Here is a 22,862-nt window from a genome sequence, read left to right as displayed (position 1 = left end):
TGTCCTCATGTCTCTAGCTGGTATATATTCCACTCTATATGTGTCCTCCTGTCTCTAGCTGGTATATATTCCCCTCTATATGTGTCCTCCTGTCTCTAGCTGGTATATATTCCCCTCTATATGTGTCCTCCTGTCTCTAGCTGGTATATATTCCCTCTATATGTGTCCTCCTGTCTCTAGCTGGTATATATTCCCCTCTATATGTGTCCTCCTGTCTCTAGCTGGTATATATTCCCTCTATATGTGTCCTCCTGTCTCTAGCTGGTATATATTCCCCTCTATATGTGTCCTCCTGTCTCTAGCTGGTATATATTCCCCTCTATATGTGTCCTCCTGTCTCTAGCTGGTATATATTCCCCTCTATATGTGTCCTCCTGTCTCTAGCTGGTATATATTCCCTCTATATGTGTCCTCCTGTCTCTAGCTGGTATATATTCCCCTCTATATGTGTCCTCCTGTCTCTAGCTGGTATATATTCCACTCTAAATGTTCCTTGACTCCTGTCTCCGCGTGGTTTGTGTCCTGTCTCCATGCTGGTATATATTCCCCTCTATATGTGTCCTCCTGTCTCTAGCTGGTATATATTCCCCTCTATATGTGTCCTCCTGTCTCTAGCTGGTATATATTCCACTCTAAATGTTCCTTGACTCCTGTCTCCACGTGGTTTGAGCGTGTCTCTATGGTATATATTCCACTCTAAATGTTCCTTGACTCCTGTCTCCTCTACGTGGTTTGAGCGTGTCTCTATGCTGGTATATATTCCCCTCTATATGTGTCCTCCTGTCTCTAGCTGGTATATATTCCCCTCTATATGTGTCCTCCTGTCTCTAGCTGGTATATATTCCCCTCTATATGTGTCCTCCTGTCTCTAGCTGGTATATATTCCCCTCTATATGTGTCCTCCTGTCTCTAGCTGGTATATATTCCCTCTATATGTGTCCTCCTGTCTCTAGCTGGTATATATTCCCTCTATATGTGTCCTCCTGTCTCTAGCTGGTATATATTCCACTCTATATGTGTCCTCCTGTCTGTAGCTGGTATATATTCCCCTCTATATGTGTCCTCATGTCTCTAGCTGGTATATATTCCCCTCTATATGTGTCCTCCTGTCTCTAGCTGGTATATATTCCACTCTAAATGTTCCTTGACTCCTGTCTCTAGTGGTTTGAGTGTGTCTCTAGCTGGTATATATTCCCCTCTATATGTGTCCTCCTGTCTCTAGCTGGTATATATTCCACTCTAAATGTTCCTTGACTCCTGTCTCCACATGGTTTGAGCGTGTCTCTAGCTGGTATATATTCCACTCTAAATGTTCCTTGACTCCTGTCTCCACGTGGTTTGAGCGTGTCTCTAGCTGGTATATATTCCCCTCTATATGTGTCCTCCTGTCTCTAGCTGGTATATATTCCCCTCTATATGTGTCCTCCTGTCTCTAGCTGGTATATATTCCCCTCTATATGTGTCCTCCTGTCTCTAGCTGGTATATATTCCCTCTATATGTGTCCTCCTGTCTCTAGCTGGTATATATTCCCTCTATATGTGTCCTCCTGTCTCTAGCTGGTATATATTCCCTCTATATGTGTCCTCCTGTCTCTAGCTGGTATATATTCCCCTCTATATGTGTCCTCCTGTCTCTAGCTGGTATATATTCCCCTCTATATGTGTCCTCCTGTCTCTAGCTGGTATATATTCCCCTCTATATGTGTCCTCCTGTCTCTAGCTGGTATATATTCCACTCTATATGTGTCCTCCTGTCTGTAGCTGGTATATATTCCCCTCTATATGTGTCCTCATGTCTCTAGCTGGTATATATTCCCCTCTATATGTGTCCTCATGTCTCTAGCTGGTATATATTCCACTCTAAATGTTCCTTGACTCCTGTCTCCACGTGGTTTGAGCGTGTCTCTAGCTGGTATATATTCCCCTCTATATGTGTCCTCCTGTCTCTAGCTGGTATATATTCCACTCTAAATGTTCCTTGACTCCTGTCTCCACATGGTTTGAGCGTGTCTCTATGCTGGTATATATTCCACTCTAAATGTTCCTTGACTCCTGTCTCCACGTGGTTTGAGCGTGTCTCTAGCTGGTATATATTCCCCTCTATATGTGTCCTCCTGTCTCTAGCTGGTATATATTCCCCTCTATATGTGTCCTCCTGTCTCCATGCTGGTATATATTCCCCTCTATATGTGTCCTCCTGTCTCTAGCTGGTATATATTCCCCTCTATATGTGTCCTCCTGTCTCTAGCTGGTATATATTCCCCTCTATATGTGTCCTCCTGTCTCTAGCTGGTATATATTCCCCTCTATATGTGTCCTCCTGTCTCTAGCTGGTATATATTCCCTCTATATGTGTCCTCCTGTCTCTAGCTGGTATATATTCCCCTCTATATGTGTCCTCCTGTCTCTAGCTGGTATATATTCCACTCTAAATGTTCCTTGACTGCTGTCTCTAGCTAGTATATATTCCACTCTAAATGTTCCTTGACTCCTGTCTCTAGCTGGTATATATTCCCTCTATATGTGTCCTCCTGTCTCTAGCTGGTATATATTCCCCTCTATATGTGTCCTCCTGTCTCTAGCTGGTATATATTCCCCTCTATATGTGTCCTCCTGTCTCTAGCTGGTATATATTCCCTCTATATGTGTCCTCCTGTCTCTAGCTGGTATATATTCCCTCTATATGTGTCCTCCTGTCTCTAGCTGGTATATATTCCCTCTATATGTGTCCTCCTGTCTCTAGCTGGTATATATTCCCCTCTATATGTGTCCTCCTGTCTCTAGCTGGTATATATTCCCCTCTATATGTGTCCTCCTGTCTCTAGCTGGTATATATTCCCCTCTATATGTGTCCTCCTGTCTCTAGCTGGTATATATTCCCCTCTATATGTGTCCTCCTGTCTCTAGCTGGTATATATTCCACTCTAAATGTTCCTTGACTGCTGTCTCTAGCTAGTATATATTCCACTCTAAATGTTCCTTGACTCCTGTCTCCACGTGGTTTGAGCGTGTCTCTATGGTATATATTCCCCTCTATATGTTCCTTGACTCCTGTCTCCACGTGGTTTGAGCGTGTCTCCATGCTGGTATATATTCCACTCTCTTCCTTGACTCCTGTCTCCACGTGGTTTGAGCGTGTCTCTATGCTGGTATATATTCTCCTGACTCCTGTCCACGTGGTTTGAGCGTGTCTCCATGCTGGTATATATTCCCCTCTATATGTGTCCTCCTGTCTCTAGCTGGTATATATTCCCCTCTATATGTGTCCTCCTGTCTCTAGCTGGTATATATTCCACTCTAAATGTTCCTTGACTCCTGTCTCCACGTGGTTTGAGCGTGTCTCCATGCTGGTATATATTCCACTCTAAATGTTCCTTGACTCCTGTCTCCACATGGTTTGAGCGTGTCTCTAGCTGGTATATATTCCACTCTATATGTTCCTTGACTCCTGTCTCCACGTGGTTTGAGCGTGTCTCTAGCTGGTATATATTCCACTCTAAATGTTCCTTGACTCCTGTCTCCACGTGGTTTGAGCGTGTCTCCATGCTGGTATATATTCCACTCTAAATGTTCCTTGACTCCTGTCTCCACGTGGTTTGAGCGTGTCTCTAGCTGGTATATATTCCACTCTAAATGTTCCTTGACTCCTGTCTCCACGTGGTTTGAGCGTGTCTCTAGCTGGTATATATTCCACTCTAAATGTTCCTTGACTCCTGTCTCCACGTGGTTTGAGCGTGTCTCCATGCTGGTATATATTCCCCTCTATATGTGTCCTCCTGTCTCTAGCTGGTATATATTCCACTCTAAATGTTCCTTGACTCCTGTCTCCACGTGGTTTGAGCGTGTCTCTAGCTGGTATATATTCCACTCTAAATGTTCCTTGACTCCTGTCTCCACGTGGTTTGAGCGTGTCTCCATGCTGGTATATATTCCACTCTATATGTGTCCTCCTGTCTCCATGCTGGTATATATTCCACTCTAAATGTTCCTTGACTCCTGTCTCCACGTGGTTTGAGCGTGTCTCCATGCTGGTATATATTCCCCTCTATATGTGTCCTCCTGTCTCTAGCTGGTATATATTCCCCTCTATATGTGTCCTCCTGTCTCTAGCTGGTATATATTCCCCTCTATATGTGTCCTCCTGTCTCTAGCTGGTATATATTCCCCTCTATATGTGTCCTCCTGTCTCTAGCTGGTATATATTCCACTCTATATGTGTCCTCCTGTCTCTAGCTGGTATATATTCCCCTCTATATGTGTCCTCCTGTCTCTAGCTGGTATATATTCCCCTCTATATGTGTCCTCCTGTCTCTAGCTGGTATATATTCCCCTCTATATGTGTCCTCCTGTCTCTAGCTGGTATATATTCCCTCTATATGTGTCCTCCTGTCTCTAGCTGGTATATATTCCCCTCTATATGTGTCCTCCTGTCTCTAGCTGGTATATATTCCCCTCTATATGTGTCCTCCTGTCTCTAGCTGGTATATATTCCCCTCTATATGTGTCCTCCTGTCTCTAGCTGGTATATATTCCCCTCTATATGTGTCCTCCTGTCTCTAGCTGGTATATATTCCACTCTAAATGTTCCTTGACTGCTGTCTCTAGCTAGTATATATTCCACTCTAAATGTTCCTTGACTCCTGTCTCTAGCTGGTATATATTCCCCTCTATATGTGTCCTCCTGTCTCTAGCTGGTATATATTCCCTCTATATGTGTCCTCCTGTCTCTAGCTGGTATATATTCCCCTCTATATGTGTCCTCCTGTCTCTAGCTGGTATATATTCCCTCTATATGTGTCCTCCTGTCTCTAGCTGGTATATATTCCCCTCTATATGTGTCCTCCTGTCTCTAGCTGGTATATATTCCCCTCTATATGTGTCCTCCTGTCTCTAGCTGGTATATATTCCACTCTAAATGTTCCTTGACTCCTGTCTCCACGTGGTTTGAGCGTGTCTCTATGCTGGTATATATTCCCCTCTAAATGTTCCTTGACTCCTGTCTCCACGTGGTTTGAGCGTGTCTCCATGCTGGTATATATTCCCCTCTATATGTGTCCTCCTGTCTCTAGCTGGTATATATTCCACTCTAAATGTTCCTTGACTCCTGTCTCCACGTGGTTTGAGCGTGTCTCCATGCTGGTATATATTCCACTCTAAATGTTCCTTGACTCCTGTCTCCACGTGGTTTGAGCGTGTCTCTAGCTGGTATATATTCCACTCTAAATGTTCCTTGACTCCTGTCTCCACGTGGTTTGAGCGTGTCTCCATGCTGGTATATATTCCCTCTATATGTTCCTTGACTCCTGTCTCCACGTGGTTTGAGCGTGTCTCTAGCTGGTATATATTCCACTCTAAATGTTCCTTGACTCCTGTCTCCACGTGGTTTGAGCGTGTCTCCATGCTGGTATATATTCCCCTCTATATGTGTCCTCCTGTCTCTAGCTGGTATATATTCCACTCTAAATGTTCCTTGACTCCTGTCTCCACGTGGTTTGAGCGTGTCTCTAGCTGGTATATATTCCACTCTAAATGTTCCTTGACTCCTGTCTCCACGTGGTTTGAGCGTGTCTCCATGCTGGTATATATTCCCCTCTATATGTGTCCTCCTGTCTCTAGCTGGTATATATTCCACTCTAAATGTTCCTTGACTCCTGTCTCCACGTGGTTTGAGCGTGTCTCCATGCTGGTATATATTCCCCTCTATATGTGTCCTCCTGTCTCTAGCTGGTATATATTCCCCTCTATATGTGTCCTCCTGTCTCTAGCTGGTATATATTCCCTCTATATGTGTCCTCCTGTCTCTAGCTGGTATATATTCCCCTCTATATGTGTCCTCCTGTCTCTAGCTGGTATATATTCCCCTCTATATGTGTCCTCCTGTCTCTAGCTGGTATATATTCCCCTCTATATGTGTCCTCCTGTCTCTAGCTGGTATATATTCCCCTCTATATGTGTCCTCCTGTCTCTAGCTGGTATATATTCCCCTCTATATGTGTCCTCCTGTCTCTAGCTGGTATATATTCCCCTCTATATGTGTCCTCCTGTCTCTAGCTGGTATATATTCCCCTCTATATGTGTCCTCCTGTCTCTAGCTGGTATATATTCCCCTCTATATGTGTCCTCCTGTCTCTAGCTGGTATATATTCCCCTCTATATGTGTCCTCCTGTCTCTAGCTGGTATATATTCCCCTCTATATGTGTCCTCCTGTCTCTAGCTGGTATATATTCCCCTCTATATGTGTCCTCCTGTCTCTAGCTGGTATATATTCCACTCTAAATGTTCCTTGACTGCTGTCTCTAGCTAGTATATATTCCACTCTAAATGTTCCTTGACTCCTGTCTCTAGCTGGTATATATTCCCCTCTATATGTGTCCTCCTGTCTCTAGCTGGTATATATTCCCCTCTATATGTGTCCTCCTGTCTCTAGCTGGTATATATTCCCCTCTATATGTGTCCTCCTGTCTCTAGCTGGTATATATTCCCCTCTATATGTGTCCTCCTGTCTCTAGCTGGTATATATTCCCCTCTATATGTGTCCTCCTGTCTCTAGCTGGTATATATTCCCCTCTATATGTGTCCTCCTGTCTCTATGCTGGTATATATTCCACTCTAAATGTTCCTTGACTCCTGTCTCCACGTGGTTTGAGCGTGTCTCTATGCTGGTATATATTCCCCTCTAAATGTTCCTTGACTCCTGTCTCCACGTGGTTTGAGCGTGTCTCCATGCTGGTATATATTCCCCTCTATATGTGTCCTCCTGTCTCTAGCTGGTATATATTCCACTCTAAATGTTCCTTGACTCCTGTCTCCACGTGGTTTGAGCGTGTCTCCATGCTGGTATATATTCCACTCTAAATGTTCCTTGACTCCTGTCTCCACGTGGTTTGAGCGTGTCTCTAGCTGGTATATATTCCACTCTAAATGTTCCTTGACTCCTGTCTCCACGTGGTTTGAGCGTGTCTCCATGCTGGTATATATTCCCCTCTATATGTTCCTTGACTCCTGTCTCCACGTGGTTTGAGCGTGTCTCCATGCTGGTATATATTCCACTCTAAATGTTCCTTGACTCCTGTCTCCACGTGGTTTGAGCGTGTCTCTATGCTGGTATATATTCCCCTCTATATGTTCCTTGACTCCTGTCTCCACGTGGTTTGAGCGTGTCTCCATGCTGGTATATATTCCCCTCTATATGTGTCCTCCTGTCTCTAGCTGGTATATATTCCCCTCTATATGTGTCCTCCTGTCTCTAGCTGGTATATATTCCCCTCTATATGTGTCCTCCTGTCTCTAGCTGGTATATATTCCACTCTAAATGTTCCTTGACTGCTGTCTCTAGCTAGTATATATTCCACTCTAAATGTTCCTTGACTCCTGTCTCTAGCTGGTATATATTCCCCTCTATATGTGTCCTCCTGTCTCTAGCTGGTATATATTCCCCTCTATATGTGTCCTCCTGTCTCTAGCTGGTATATATTCCCCTCTATATGTGTCCTCCTGTCTCTAGCTGGTATATATTCCCCTCTATATGTGTCCTCCTGTCTCTAGCTGGTATATATTCCACTCTAAATGTTCCTTGACTGCTGTCTCTAGCTAGTATATATTCCACTCTAAATGTTCCTTGACTCCTGTCTCCACGTGGTTTGAGCGTGTCTCCATGCTGGTATATATTCCACTCTAAATGTTCCTTGACTCCTGTCTCCACGTGGTTTGAGCGTGTCTCCATGCTGGTATATATTCCCCTCTATATGTGTCCTCCTGTCTCTAGCTGGTATATATTCCCCTCTATATGTGTCCTCCTGTCTCTAGCTGGTATATATTCCCCTCTATATGTGTCCTCCTGTCTCTAGCTGGTATATATTCCCTCTATATGTGTCCTCCTGTCTCTAGCTGGTATATATTCCCCTCTATATGTGTCCTCATGTCTCTAGCTGGTATATATTCCCCTCTATATGTGTCCTCCTGTCTCTAGCTGGTATATATTCCCCTCTATATGTGTCCTCCTGTCTCTAGCTGGTATATATTCCCTCTATATGTGTCCTCCTGTCTCTAGCTGGTATATATTCCCCTCTATATGTGTCCTCCTGTCTGTAGCTGGTATATATTCCCCTCTATATGTGTCCTCCTGTCTCTAGCTGGTATATATTCCCCTCTATATGTGTCCTCCTGTCTCTAGCTGGTATATATTCCACTCTAAATGTTCCTTGACTCCTGTCTCCACGTGGTTTGAGCGTGTCTCTAGCTGGTATATATTCCACTCTAAATGTTCCTTGACTCCTGTCTCCACGTGGTTTGAGCGTGTCTCCATGCTGGTATATATTCCCCTCTATATGTGTCCTCCTGTCTCTAGCTGGTATATATTCCCTCTATATGTGTCCTCCTGTCTCTAGCTGGTATATATTCCCCTCTATATGTGTCCTCCTGTCTCTAGCTGGTATATATTCCCCTCTATGTGTCCTCCTGTCTCTAGCTGGTATATATTCCCCTCTATATGTGTCCTCCTGTCTCTAGCTGGTATATATTCCCCTCTATATGTGTCCTCCTGTCTCTAGCTGGTATATATTCCCTCTATATGTGTCCTCCTGTCTCTAGCTGCTATATATTCCCCTCTATATGTGTCCTCCTGTCTCTAGCTGGTATATATTCCCTCTATATGTGTCCTCCTGTCTCTAGCTGGTATATATTCCACTCTATATGTGTCCTCCTGTCTCTAGCTGGTATATATTCCCTCTATATGTGTCCTCCTGTCTCTAGCTGGTATATATTCCCCTCTATATGTGTCCTCCTGTCTCTAGCTGGTATATATTCCCCTCTATATGTGTCCTCCTGTCTCTAGCTGGTATATATTCCACTCTATATGTGTCCTCCTGTCTCTAGCTGGTATATATTCCCCTCTATATGTGTCCTCCTGTCTCTAGCTGGTATATATTCCCCTCTATATGTGTCCTCCTGTCTCTAGCTGGTATATATTCCCCTCTATATGTGTCCTCCTGTCTCTAGCTGGTATATATTCCCCTCTATATGTGTCCTCCTGTCTCTAGCTGGTATATATTCCCCTCTATATGTGTCCTCCTGTCTCTAGCTGGTATATATTCCCCTCTATATGTGTCCTCATGTCTCTAGCTGGTATATATTCCACTCTATATGTGTCCTCCTGTCTCTAGCTGGTATATATTCCCCTCTATATGTGTCCTCCTGTCTCTAGCTGGTATATATTCCCCTCTATATGTGTCCTCCTGTCTCTAGCTGGTATATATTCCACTCTAAATGTTCCTTGACTGCTGTCTCTAGCTAGTATATATTCCACTCTAAATGTTCCTTGACTCCTGTCTCCACGTGGTTTGAGCGTGTCTCCATGCTGGTATATATTCCACTCTAAATGTTCCTTGATATGTAGCTCCTGTCTCTCACGTGGTTTGAGCGTGTCTCTATGCTGGGATATATATTCCACCTCTCTGGGAATGTTCCTTGACTCCTGTCTCCATATGTAGCGTGGTTTGAGCGTGTCTCCATGCTGGCTATTCTTCTGAACTGTGTGACGTTAGGAATGTTCCAGCCCTGCGATATGTACGTTCACTGTCTCAACAACCGCTGCTCTTTCCTACAGGTAAGTTGGCTCCTTACGTACAAATTACATTCTTGTTTTTATTTTGGACAGTGAAGCTAACGTTTATATGTAAAATTAGCTTCTATACTCCAGTATTTTGGATAAAGAGAATCAAGGGTTTCATGTGAGACAACAGTTTAACCTCTCTGGGATATGTAGCATCTCGCCTCTCTGGGATATGTAGCATCCCACCTCTCTGGGATATGTAGCATCTCGGGATATGTAGCCTCTCTGGGATATGGGATATGTAGCATATGTAGCATCTCACCTCTCTGGGATATGTAGCATCTCACCTCTCTGGGATATGTAGCATCTCACTTCTCTGGGATATGTAGCATCTCACCTCTCTGGGATATGTAGCATCTCACCTCTCTGGGATATGTAGCATCTCCTCTCTGGGATATGTACCTCTCCTCTCTGGGATATGTAGCATCTCACCTCTCTGGGATATGTAGCATCTCACCTCTCTGGGATATGTTCCTCAAGCATCTCACTTCTCTGGGATATTTACAGTAGCATCCCCACCTCTCTTTTTCCAGCCAAAGGATATCACAAAAAGCACAAATAGCATCTCATTAGATGACCTCAAAAAAAAAAAAATAAAGTCTCAAAAAAATCTTTTACATTGGCGTGTTACTTTCAGTAGTTCTAAAACATCTGGTGATTTTTTGCAGAGAGCCACTTCAATTTACAGAAATACTCATCATAAATGTTGATGACAATACAAGTGTTACACATGGAATTAGAGATATACTTCTCCTTAATGCTTAAAGCGGTGTCAGATTTTTTTTAACGTTACGGAAAAAACTAACCATGTAATAATCTGGGTACAGCGTTCAGACAACAAAGCATCCAAAAAGATATCGTCTTATTGGGTAGTCAACATTACTCAGCAATAACATTATAAATATTGACTTACCTTTGATGATCTTCATCAGAATGCACTCCCAGGCATCCCAGTTCCACAATAAATGTTTGTTTTGTTCGATAATGTCCCATCATTTATGTCCAAATACCTTCTTTTGATTTGGTAAACAAATCCAAATCCAAATCCAGGACCAGCCGAACGTTGGACGAAAAGTTAAAAAAAAGTTATATTACAGGTCGTAGAAACTTGTCCAGCTAAGTATAGAATCAATCTTTAGGATGTTTTTAACATACATCTTCAATAACGTTCCAACCAGAGAATTGTCTGTAGAAAAGCAATGGAACGAGAGCTAACTCTCTCGTGACCGCACCTCAGAGCCTGTGGCACTCTGCCAGACACCTGGCTCATTTCCCTATCATTGGGTCCCACTTCACAGTAGAAGCCTGAAACAACGTTCTAAAGACTGTTGACATCTAGTGGAAGCCTTAGGAAGTGCAAAATGACCCCATTTTACACTGTATATTGGGATGGCAAAGAGTTGAAACACTACAACCACTTCCTGGTTGGTATTTTCTCAGGTTTTCGCCAGATGAGTTCTGTTGTACTCACAGACATCATTCAAACAGTTTTAGAAACGTCAGAGTGTTTTCTATCCAATACTACTGATAATATGCATATATTAGCATCTGGGACAGAGTAGCAGGCAGTTTACTCTGGGCACCGTATTCATCAAGCTACTAGATACTGCCATCTGGGACAGAGTAGCAGGCAGTTTACTCTGGGCACCTTATTCATCCAAGCTACTAGATACTGCCATCTGGGACAGAGTAGCAGGCAGTTTACTCTGGGCACCTTATTTATCCAAGCTACTCAATACTGCCCCCCCCCCCAGTCACCAAGAAGTTAAACGTTTAGATATGAAACGACCTTACATCTCTACTAGGCCCGTCTGAAGATGAAACCACCTTACATCTCTACTAGGCCCGCCTGAAGAGGAAACCACCTTACATCTCTACTAGGCCCGTCTGAAGATGAAACCACCTTACATCTCTACTAGGCCCGCCTGAAGATGAAACCACCTTACATCTCTACTAGGCCCGTCTGAAGATGAAACCACCTTACATCTCTACTAGGCCCGTCTGAAGATGAAACCACCTTACATCTCTACTAGGCCCGTCTGAAGATGCACCAGGAAGTTAACCGTACATTGAAGTAGTCAAAAGTTTAATTTTTGGTCAAAATGACTTTTTAAAGTGGAGGCAGAAGGACGTCATGTCTCAGAACAACTGACCAGTTGAAGAGTTTACCTCCTCAAGATGACCACTGATTGGTTGAAGAGTTTACCTCCTCAAGATGACCACTGATTGGTTGAAGAGTTTACCTCCTCAAGATGACCACTGATTGGTTGAAGAGTTTACCTCCTCAAGATGACCACTGATTGGTTGAAGAGTTTACCTCCTCAAGATGACCCCTGATTGGTTGAAGAGTTTACCTCCTCAAGGTGACCACTGACCAGTTGAAGAGTTTACCTCCTCAAGATGACCACTGACCAGTTGAAGAGTTTACCTCCTCAAGAGGACCACTGACCAGTTGAAGAGTTTACCTCCTCAAGATGACCACTGATTGGTTGAAGGGTCAACATGTTGAACAGGACCACTGATTGGTTGAAGGGTCAACATGTTGAACAGGACCACTGATTGGTTGAAGGGTCAACATGTTGAACAGGACCCCTGATTGGTTGAAGGGTCAACATGTTGAACAGGACCCGTGATTGGTTGAAGGGTTTACCACGTGAACCACGAGATGTAGAGGAGAATATTTGGGCTGTTTTGTGGGAAAACAGCAGTGCCAGTCCCAGCAGTGGGATTAAAGGTTCGGAGGTCAGAGACAGAATTATCCCAGAATGCACTCCTCTGTGGTTAAAACATGTCTGTTATAAACATCACTGTGAATATAAATAACATGAGATAAACAACTACAGTACTCACTGCTTCCCTCTGTGTGTGTGTGTGTGTGTGTGTGTGTGTGTCTCTCTCTCTTCTGTGTGAGTGTGTGTCTCTCTTTGTGTGTGTGTGTGTGTCTCTCTTTGTGTGTGTGTGTGTGTGTCTCTCTCTCTTTGTGTATGTGTGTGTGTGTGTCTCTCTCTTTGTGTGTGTGTGTGTGTGTGTCTCTCTCTCTCTCTTTGTGTGTGTGTGTGTGTCTCTCTCTTTGTGTGTGTGTGTGTCTCTCTCTCTTTGTGTGTGTGTGTGTGTCTCTCGCTCTCTTTGTGTGTGTGTGTGTGTGTGTGTGTGTGTGTGTGTGTGTGTGTGTGTGTGTGTGTGTGTGTGTGTGTGTGTGTGTGTGTGTGTCTCTCTCTCTTTTGTGTGTGTGTGTGTGTGTGTGTGTTAGGCTCTGGATGACGGTATCTTTGTGTTCTTTGCGGTGGAGATGCTGGTGAAGATGGTGGCTCTGGGTGTTCTAGGTAGGTGACCTTTTTAAAGTGGGAATTTCAAAGTTTAGAATAAAACAATTATGAAAAATACCTGAAAGCTCTCATTCTCCAACAGAGACGTTTCTATAGTAGAACAGGCCTGAATGTCCTCTCATTCTTAAACCTGTGTTTAATTCATATTATTATTAACTTTGTAGGTCAGAAGGGTTACCTTGGCGACACCTGGAACAGACTGGACTTCTTCATCGTTATCATCGGGTCAGTGATGGACAGAACACACACACACACACACACACACACACACACACACACACACACACACACACACACACACACACACACACACACAACACACACAACAAACTCACTGAACTAAACCTAGTCCTGAACTAAACCTAGTGCTGAACTAAACCTAGTCCTGAACTAAACCTAGTCCTGAACTAAACCTAGTCCTGGACTAAACCTAGTCCTGAACTAAAAGGCTTGGGTTTCCTAGACACAGATTAAACCTAGTCCTGATCTAAACCTAGTCCTGAACTAAACCTAGTCCTGAACTAAACCTAGTCCTGATCTAAACCTAGTCCTGAACTAAACCTAGTCCTGAACCAAACCTAGTCCTGAACTAAACCTAGTCCTGGACTAAACCTAGTCCTGAACTAAAAGGCTTGGGTTTCCTAGACGCAGATTAAACCTAGTCCTGAACTAAACCTAGTCCTGAACTAAACCTAGTCCTGATCTAAACCTAGTCCTGAACTAAACCTAGTCCTGAACTAAACCTAGTCCTGAACTTAACCCAGTCCTGAACTAAACCTAGTCCTGAACTAAAAGGCTTGGGTTTCCTATACGCAGATTAAACCTAGTCCTGAACTAAACCTAGTCCTGAACTAAACCTAGTCCTGAACTAAACCTAGTCCTGAACTAAACCTAGTCCTGAACTAAACCTAGTCCTGAACTAAACATAGTCCTGAACTAAACCTAGTCCTGAACTAAACCTAGTCCTGAACTAAACCTAGTCCTGGACTAAACATAGTCCTGAACTAAACCTAGTCCTGAACTAAACCTAGTCCTGATCTAAACATAGTCCTGAACTAAACCTAGTCCTGAACTAAACCTAGTCCTGATCTAAACATAGTCCTGAACTAAACCTAGTCCTGAACTAAACCTAGTCCTGAACTAAACCTAGTCCTGGACTAAACCTAGTCCTGAACTAAAAGGCTTGGGTTTCCTAGACGCAGATTAAACCTAGTCCTGATCTAAACCTAGTCCTGAACTAAACCTAGTGCTGAACTAAACCTAGTCCTGAACTTAACCTAGTCCTGAACTAAACCTAGTCCTGAACCAAACCTAGTCCTGAACCAAACCTAGTCCTGAACTAAACCTAGTCCTGAACTAAACCTAGTCCTGGACTAAAAGGCTTGGGTTTCCTATACGCAGATTTGTCCTGGAATAAAAAGATATTTGAGAATAGCCTTAATCTGGGGAAACCTTCCCTTAGTGGGTGGAGGTTCATTGACAGGGTTCAGAGGTCAGGGTAAAACTGAGTTTCCCTTCTCTCTCCTCAGGATGTTGGAGTATTCTCTAGACGGACACAACGTCAGCCTATCAGCCATCAGGACTGTCAGGGTGCTCCGCCCACTACGAGCCATCAACAGAGTACCCAGTGAGCACCTCTCTGTCTGTCTGTTGTACCCAGTATGTACTCAATAGTATGATGAGTACCCAGTATGTCCTCAATAGTATGTAGTATGATGAGTACCCAGTATGTACTCAATAGTGTGTAGTATGATGAGTACCCAGTATGTACTCAATAGTATGTAGTATGATGAGTACACAGTATGTCCTCAATAGTATGTAGTATGATGAGTACCCAGTATGTCCTCAATAGTATGATGAGTACCCAGTATGTACTCAATAGTATGATGAGTACCCAGTATGTACTCAATAGTGTGTAGTATGATGAGTACCCAGTATGTCCTCAATAGTATGTAGTATGATGAGTACCCAGTATGTACTCAATAGTGTGTAGTATGATGAGTACCCAGTATGTCCTCAATAGTATGTAGTATGATGAGTACCCAGTATGTCCTCAATAGTATGTAGTATGATGAGTACACAGTATGTCCTCAATAGTGTGTGGTATGATGAATACACAGTATGTCGTTTTAGTTAGTCGTAGGTAAAATAGTGCCCCCCCCTGCATACCACTGCTGGCTTGCCTCTGAACCAGGGTTGGTCCTGGTCAGTCCCTGGATGGGAGACCAGATGCTGCTGGAAGTGGTGCTGGAGGGCCAATAGGAGGCACTCTTTCCTCTGGTGTAAAAAAATATCCCAATTCCCCAGGGCAGTGATTGGGGACATTGCCCTGTGTAGGGTGCCGTCTTTCGGCTGGGACGTTAAACAGGTGTCATCCCAATGCCCCAGGGCAGTGATTGGGGACATTGCCCTGTGTAGGGTGCCGTCTTTCGGCTGGGACGTTAAACAGGTGTCATCCCAATGCCCCAGGGCAGTGATTGGGGACATTGCCCTGTGTAGGGTGCCGTCTTTCGGCTGGGACGTTAAACAGGTGTCATCCCAATGCCCCAGGGCAGTGATTGGGGACATTGCCCTGTGTAGGGTGCCGTCTTTCGGATGGGACGTTAAACAGGTGTCATCCCAATGCCCCAGGGCAGTGATTGGGGACATTGCCCCGTGTAGGGTGCCGTCTTTCGGCTGGGACGTTAAACGGGTGTCCTGACTTTCTGAGGTCACTAAAAGATCCCATTAGTAGGGGCGGTGTCCTGACGTTCTGAGGTCACTAAAAGATCCCATTAGTAGGGGTGTTAACCCCGGTGTCCTGACTTTCTGAGGTCACTAAAAGATCCCATTAGTAGGGGTGTTAACCCCGGTGTCCTGACGTTCTGAGGTCACTAAAAGATCCCATTAGTAGGGGTGTTAACCCCGGTGTCCTGACGTTCTGAGGTCACTAAAAGATCCCATTAGTAGGGGTGTTAACCCCCGGTGTCCTGACTTTCTGAGGTCACTAAAAGATCCCATTAGTAGGGGTGTTAACCCCGGTGTCCTGACTAAATACCCAATCTGGCCCTCAAACCATCACGGTCACCTAATAATCCGCAGTTTACAGTTGGCTCATTCATCCCTCCTCCTCTCCCCTGTAACTATTTCCCAGGTTGTTGCTGTAAATGAGAACGTGTTCTCAGTAAACTTACCTTGGAAAGATAAGGGTTAAAAAATATATATATATATATAAAACTAAACTAAACTTAAAAAAAGATATATATATATATATATTAAACTATCTCTCTCTCTCTCTCTCTGTCTCTCTCTCTCTCTCTCTCTCTCTCTCTCTCTCTCTCTCTCTCTCTCTCTCTGTCTCTCTCTCTCTCTCTCTCTCTCTCTCTCTCTCTCTCTCTCTCTCTCTCTCTCTCTCTCTCTCTCTCTCTCTCTCTCTCTCTCTCTCTCTCTCTCTCTCTCTCTCTCTCTCTCTCTCTCTCTCTCTCTCTCAATTCAATTCAATTCAATTCAATTCAATTCAATTCAAGGGCCTTATTGGCATGGGAAACATGTGTTAACATTGCCAAAGCAAGTGAGGTAGATAATCTCTCTCTCTCTCCCCATAATGCATCTCTCAGTGATGTGTGTGTGTTTCTGTGTGTAGGTATGCGTATCCTGGTGACTCTGCTCCTAGACACTCTCCCCATGCTGGGGAATGTTCTGGCACTCTGTTTCTTCGTCTTCTTCATCTTCGGCATCGTGGGCGTGCAGCTGTGGGCGGGGCTACTGAGGAACAGGTGCTTCATGGGAGAAGACTTCAAAACGTGAGAATATTATACCTAACACACTGACACACACACACACACACACACACACACACACACACACACACACACACACACACACACACACACACACACACACACACACACACACACGCACACACACACACACACACGCACACACACACACACGCACACACACACAAAACCTGACACACACAGCTGTTGTTTTTGACTTGATCTCATATATATATATATATATTATCTCATTAGTATAATAACTTCTATCCACTTCACATTTCATTTACTGACCCAAGGCTACCCATACCCTTTATACTGGTGAACACACACACACCCACCCACCCAACCTAACAACACAGACACACAACCTAACAACACAGACACACACAACCTAACGACACAGACACACACAACCTAACGACACACACACTCAACACACACACTCACAACCTAACAACTCAGACACACACAACCTAACAACACAGACACACACAACCTAACAACACAGACACACAACCTAACAACACAGACACACACAACCTAACAACACAGACAATCAACACGTCTGGTGAACAGGTCAGGTTCCATGGGGGCGGGGGGAGACAGAGAGAGAGAAAGAGAGAGGTAGATCAGGTCCAGGTCCTCTGAGACAGAGATGGGAGAATTAGCTCACGCAGGCAGGAGAATTACACCAATCAACACGTCTGGTGAACAGGTCAGGTTCCTTGGGGGAGAATTACACCTGATAGGACAGGCTGTCTCCACTGCATATAGACTATTGCAGCTACTACAGATACTGGAGACCTGAGCCAGAGGGGATCAGGGGACACTGGCCCCAGACAGGGCCAACCAGGCAGGATATAACCCCACCCACTTTGCCCAAGCACAGCCCCTCACCACCAAAGAGAAATCAACAAGGCAGTAACTACCCTGAGACAAGGCCGAGTACAGCCCACGGAGATCTCCTCCACCGCACAAGCCCCTGAGGACAGGAAGGATGGAAGAGCATGCCAGTGACTCAGCCCCGTAATAGGGACAAAGAATCCCAGTGGGAGAGAGGGGAACTGGCCAGGCAGAGACAGTTCGTCACTCTGGCCCCTTGCCGTTAACCTTCGCCCCCTGGGCCAGACTACACTCAATCATATGACCCACTGAAGAGATGAGTCTTCAGTAAAGACTTAAAAAGGTTGAGACGGAGTTTGCGTCTCTGACATGGGTAGGCAGACCGTTGCATAAAAATGGAGCTCTATAGGAGAAAGCCCTGCCTCAAGCTGTTTGCTTAGAAATTCTAGGGACAATTAGGAGACCTGCGTGTTGTGACCGTAGCGTACGTGTAGGTATGTGCGGCAGGACCAAATCAGAGAGATAGGTAGGCGCAAGCCCATGTAATGCTTTGTAGGTTAGCAGTAAAACCTTGAAATCAGCCCTTGCCTTAACAGGAAGCCAGTGTAGAGGGCTAGCGCTGGAGTAATATGATCAAATGATCAAATGAACAATCTAATCAAGATTAGCAGCCGTGTTTAACTAAAGTTTATTTATCCGGGTAGCCAGAAAGTAGATCATTGCGATGACCAAAATGTTGAATATTATCTGACTTCCAGGTCCGAATTCAGGAAAGAGGAACTGTACAGATTTCATAACTAGAACCTTTAAAAGACGAAAACATCTCCACCTTTGTAGGAGGTCACTATGAAAAGCCAACTGACATTTACTCCTTGAGGTGCCGACCTGTTACTCCTCGACAACTGACATTTACTCCTTGAGGTGCTGACCTGTTACTCCCTCGACAACTGACATTTACTCCTTGAGGTGCTGACCTGTTACTCCCTCGACAACGACTGTGATTATTATTATTGGACCCTGCTGGTCATCTATGAACATTTGAACATCTTGGCCATGTTCTGTTATAATCTCCACCCGGCACAGCCAGAAGAGGACTGGCCACCCCTCATAGCCTGGTTCCTCTCTAGGTTTATAATCTCCACCCGGCACAGCCAGAAGAGGACTGGCCACCCCTCATAGCCTGGTTCCTCTCTAGGTTTATAATCTCCACCCGGCACAGCCAGAAGAGGACTGGCCACCCCTCATAGCCTGGTTCCTCTCAAGGTTTCTAATCTCCACCCGGCACAGCCAGTAGAGGACTGGCCACCCCACATAGCCTGGTTCCTCTCTAGGTTTCTTCCTAGGTTTTGGCCTTTCTAGGGAGTTTTTCCTAGCCACCGTACTTCTACAACTGCATTGCTTGCTGTTTGGGGTTTTAGGCTGGGTTTCTGTACAGCACTTTGAGATATCAGCTGATGTAAGAAGGGCTTTATAAATACATTGGAGGAGATTTAACACAGTAAATTCATCAGGTTTAAGCCATGTTTCAGTCAGGCCAAACACATCAAGATTATGATCAGTGATTAGTTCATTGACTATAACTGCCTTGGAAGTGAGGGATCCAACATTAAGTAGCCCTGTTTTGAGATGTGAGGTATCATGATCTCTTTCAATAATGACAGGAATGGAGGTGGTCTTTATCCTAGTGAGATTGCTAAGGTGAACACCGCCATGTTTAGGTTTGAGATGTGAGACGATCTCTTTCAGTAATCTAGTGATATTTCTAAGACGAACACGACCACGTTTAGTTTTGCCTGCCCTACATCGAGGCACAGACACGGGTCTCAATGGGGATAGCTGAGCTACACTGACTGTGCTAGTGGCAGACTCCACTAAGCTGGCAGGCTGGCAAACAGCCTGCTGCCTGGCCTGCACCCTGTCTCATTGTGGAGCTAGAGGAGTTAGAGCCCTGTCTATGTCGGTAGATAAGATGAGAGCACCCCTCCAGCTAGGATGGAGTCCGTCACTCCTCAGCAGGTCAGGCTTGGTCCTGTTTGTGGGTGAGTCCCAGAAAGAGGGCCAATTATCTACACATTCTATCTTTTGGGAGGGGCAGAAAACAGTTTTCAACCAGCGATTGAGTTGTGAGACTCTGCTGTAGTGCTCATCACTCCCCTAACAGGGAGGGGGCCATGAGACTCTGCTGTAGTGCTCATCACTCCCCTAACAGGGAGGGGGCCAGAGACTCTGCTGTAGTGCTCATCACTCCCCCTAGCAGGGAGGGGGCCATGAGACTCTGCTGTAGTGCTCATCACTCCCCCTAGCAGGGAGGGGGCCATGAGACTCTGCTGTAGTGCTCATCACTCCCCCTAACAGGGAGGGGACCATGAGACTCTGCTGTAGTGCTCATCACTCCCCTAACAGGGAGGGGGCCATGAGACTCTGCTGTAGTGCTCATCACTCCCCTAACAGGGAGGGGGCCAGAGACTCTGCTGTAGTGCTCATCACTCCCCTAACAGGGAGGGGGCCATGAGACTCTGCTGTAGTGCTCATCACTCCCCCTAACAGGGAGGGGGCCATGAGACTCTGCTGTAGTGCTCATCACTCCCCCTAACAGGGAGGGGGCCATGAGACTCTGCTGTAGTGCTCATCACTCCCCCTAACAGGGAGGGGGCCATGAGACTCTGCTGTAGTGCTCATCACTCCCCTAACAGGGAGGGGGCCATGAGACTCTGCTGTAGTGCTCATCACTCCCCTAACAGGGAGGGGCCATGAGACACTCACTCAGCCAGCACCATCTTCAGATTAACCCCCGGTAAACAGTGTGAGATCGCTGGATGAATCTTTACAAGTGTAATATTACGGGTAATGGAGTCACCTTTAATGCTCCTGAGGGCTGGACTTCTCTTAACACGTATGGACCCAGAGTTTAATCTCTTCTCTTAACATGTATGGACCCAGAGTTTAATCTCTTCTCTTAATCTCTTCTCTTACGTATGGACCCAGAGTTTAATCTCTTCTCTTAACACGTATGGACCCAGAGTTTAATCTCTTCTCTTAACATGTATGGACCCAGAGTTTAATCTCTTCTCTTAATACGTATGGACCCAGAGTTTAATCTCTTCTCTTAACACGTATGGACCCAGAGTTTAATCTCTTCTCTTAATACGTATGGACCCAGAGTTTAATCTCTTCTCTTAATACGTATGGACCCAGAGTTTAATCTCTTCTCTTAATACGTATGGACCCAGAGTTTAATCTCTTAACTCCCAGAGTTTAATCTCTTCTCTTAATATGTATGGACCCAGAGTTTAATCTCTTAACACGTATGGACCCAGAGTTTAATCTCTTCTCTTAATATGTATGGACCCAGAGTTTAATCTCTTCTCTTAATATGTATGGACCCAGAGTTTAATCTCTTCTCTTAACACGTATGGACCCAGAGTTTAATCTCTTCTCTTAATATGTATGGACCCAGAGTTTAATCTCTTAACACATATGGACCCAGAGTTTAATCTCTTCTCTTATATGGACCCAGAGTTTAATCTCTTAACACATATGGACTTTAATCTCTTCTCTTAATACGTATGGACCCAGAGTTTAATCTCTTCTCTTAATACGTATGGACCCAGAGTTTAATCTCTTCTCTTAATACGTATGGACCCAGAGTTTAATCTCTTCTCTTAATACGTATGGACCCAGAGTTTAATCTCTTAACACATATGGACCCAGAGTTTAATCTCTTCTCTCAACACGTATGGACCCAGAGTTTAATCTCTTAATACGTATGGACCCAGAGTTGAATCTCTTAATACGTATGGACCCAGAGTTTAATCTCTTCTCTCAACACGTATGGACCCAGAATTTAATCTCTTAATACGTATGGACCCAGAGTTTAATCGAGCTTCTGACAAATTTCTCAAATCTCAAATTACTCAAGACTTTAGTTCTGGGTTAACCGAGATTAGGAGGCCTGTAATCTCAAATTACTCAAGACTTTAGTTCTGGGTTAAATTGCAGATTCTGGTTTAGGGTAATTTTAATCGGTGGACAAATGATCTGTCAAGACTATTATTGTGATTACGAGCAGCAGTAGGTTCTGGTTTAGGGGTTTTAATCATTGATTATTGTGATTACGAGCAGCAGTAGGTTCTGGTTTAGGGGTTTTAATCATTGATTATTGTGATTGTGAGCAGCAGTAGGTTCTGGTTTAGGGGTTTTAATCATTGATTATTGTGATTACGAGCAGAAGTAGGTTCTGGTTTAATGGTTTTAATCATTGATTATTGTGATTGTGAGCAGCAGTAGGTTCTGGTTTAGGGGTTCAGGTGTAATTAGTGGAAGGGAGGGGTTTGGCCATGATCATCACAGGTGTAATTAGTGGAAGGGAGGGGTTTGGCCATGATCATCACAGGTGTAATTAGTGGAAGGGAGGGGTTTGGCCATGATCATCACAGGTGTAATTAGTGGAAGGGAGGGGTTTGGCCATGATCATCACAGGTGTAATTAGTGGAAGGGAGGGGTGTGGCCATGATCATCACAGGTGTAATTAGTGGAAGGGAGGGGTTTGGCCATGATCATCACAGGTGTAATTAGTGGAAGGGAGGGGTTTGGCCATAATCATCACAGGTGTAATTAGTGGAAGGAGGAGGGGTTTGGCCATGATCATCACAGGTGTAATTAGTGGAAGGGAGGGGTTTGGCCATGATCATCACAGGTGTAATTAGTGGAAGGAGGAGGGGTTTGGCCATGATCATCACAGGTGTAATTAGTGGAAGGGAGGGGTTTGGCCATGATCATCACAGGTGTAATTAGTGGAAGGTTTGGCCGTTTGCGAGAGAGCAGACTTGCACGGAGGTAATCACAATTGGTAACGTCGTTCCCTCCAGAAGTAAAACAGGAAATTACAAACTTTCGCGAGACAATTTTACTTCTGGGATCAGGCCTGCAACTTTCCTTTGTTCAGATATTCTCACAAAGTCATCTGTAACCCCCCCTCTTTGTCTCTCTCTCCTCTCCCTCTCCCTCTCTCCTCCCGACCTCCATCCCTGCTTCTCCCTTTCTCCCCCTCTCTGTCTCTCTCTCCTCTCTCTCTCTGCTTCTCCCTTTCTCCCCCTCTCTGTCTCTCTCTCCTCTCTCTCTCTGCTTCTCCCTTTCTCCCCTCTCTGTCTCTCTCTCCTCTCTCTCTCTGCTTCTCCCTTTCTCCCCCTCTTTGTCTCTCTCTCCTCTCTCTCTCTGCTTCTCTCTTTCTCTCCCTCTCCCTCTCTCTCTCCCTCCTCCGCTCCCTCTCCCTCTCTCTCTCCCTCCCTCCCTCTCCTCTCCCTCTCCCTCTCCCTCTCCCT

The 22,862-nt window shown here is 44.8% G+C and overlaps 1 protein-coding gene across 1 annotated transcript in view; it reads left to right on the top strand.

Moving 5' to 3' along the window:
- cacna1hb (calcium channel, voltage-dependent, T type, alpha 1H subunit b) overlaps positions 1 to 22,862 on the top strand; it is a 200,210-nt gene that overhangs the window by 8,857 nt on the left and 168,491 nt on the right. Inside the window, 5 exon segments of the mRNA XM_052515078.1 lie at positions 9,490 to 9,605; positions 12,862 to 12,934; positions 13,102 to 13,162; positions 14,467 to 14,564; positions 16,560 to 16,719. Of these exon segments, the coding sequence (XP_052371038.1) occupies positions 9,490 to 9,605; positions 12,862 to 12,934; positions 13,102 to 13,162; positions 14,467 to 14,564; positions 16,560 to 16,719 (508 nt within the window).

This window comes from Oncorhynchus keta, unplaced genomic scaffold, assembly GCF_023373465.1.
Source record: "Oncorhynchus keta strain PuntledgeMale-10-30-2019 unplaced genomic scaffold, Oket_V2 Un_scaffold_21284_pilon_pilon, whole genome shotgun sequence".
NCBI classification, from domain to species: Eukaryota; Metazoa; Chordata; class Actinopteri; order Salmoniformes; family Salmonidae; genus Oncorhynchus; species Oncorhynchus keta.
This window is presented reverse-complemented; position numbering and strand designations above follow the sequence as displayed.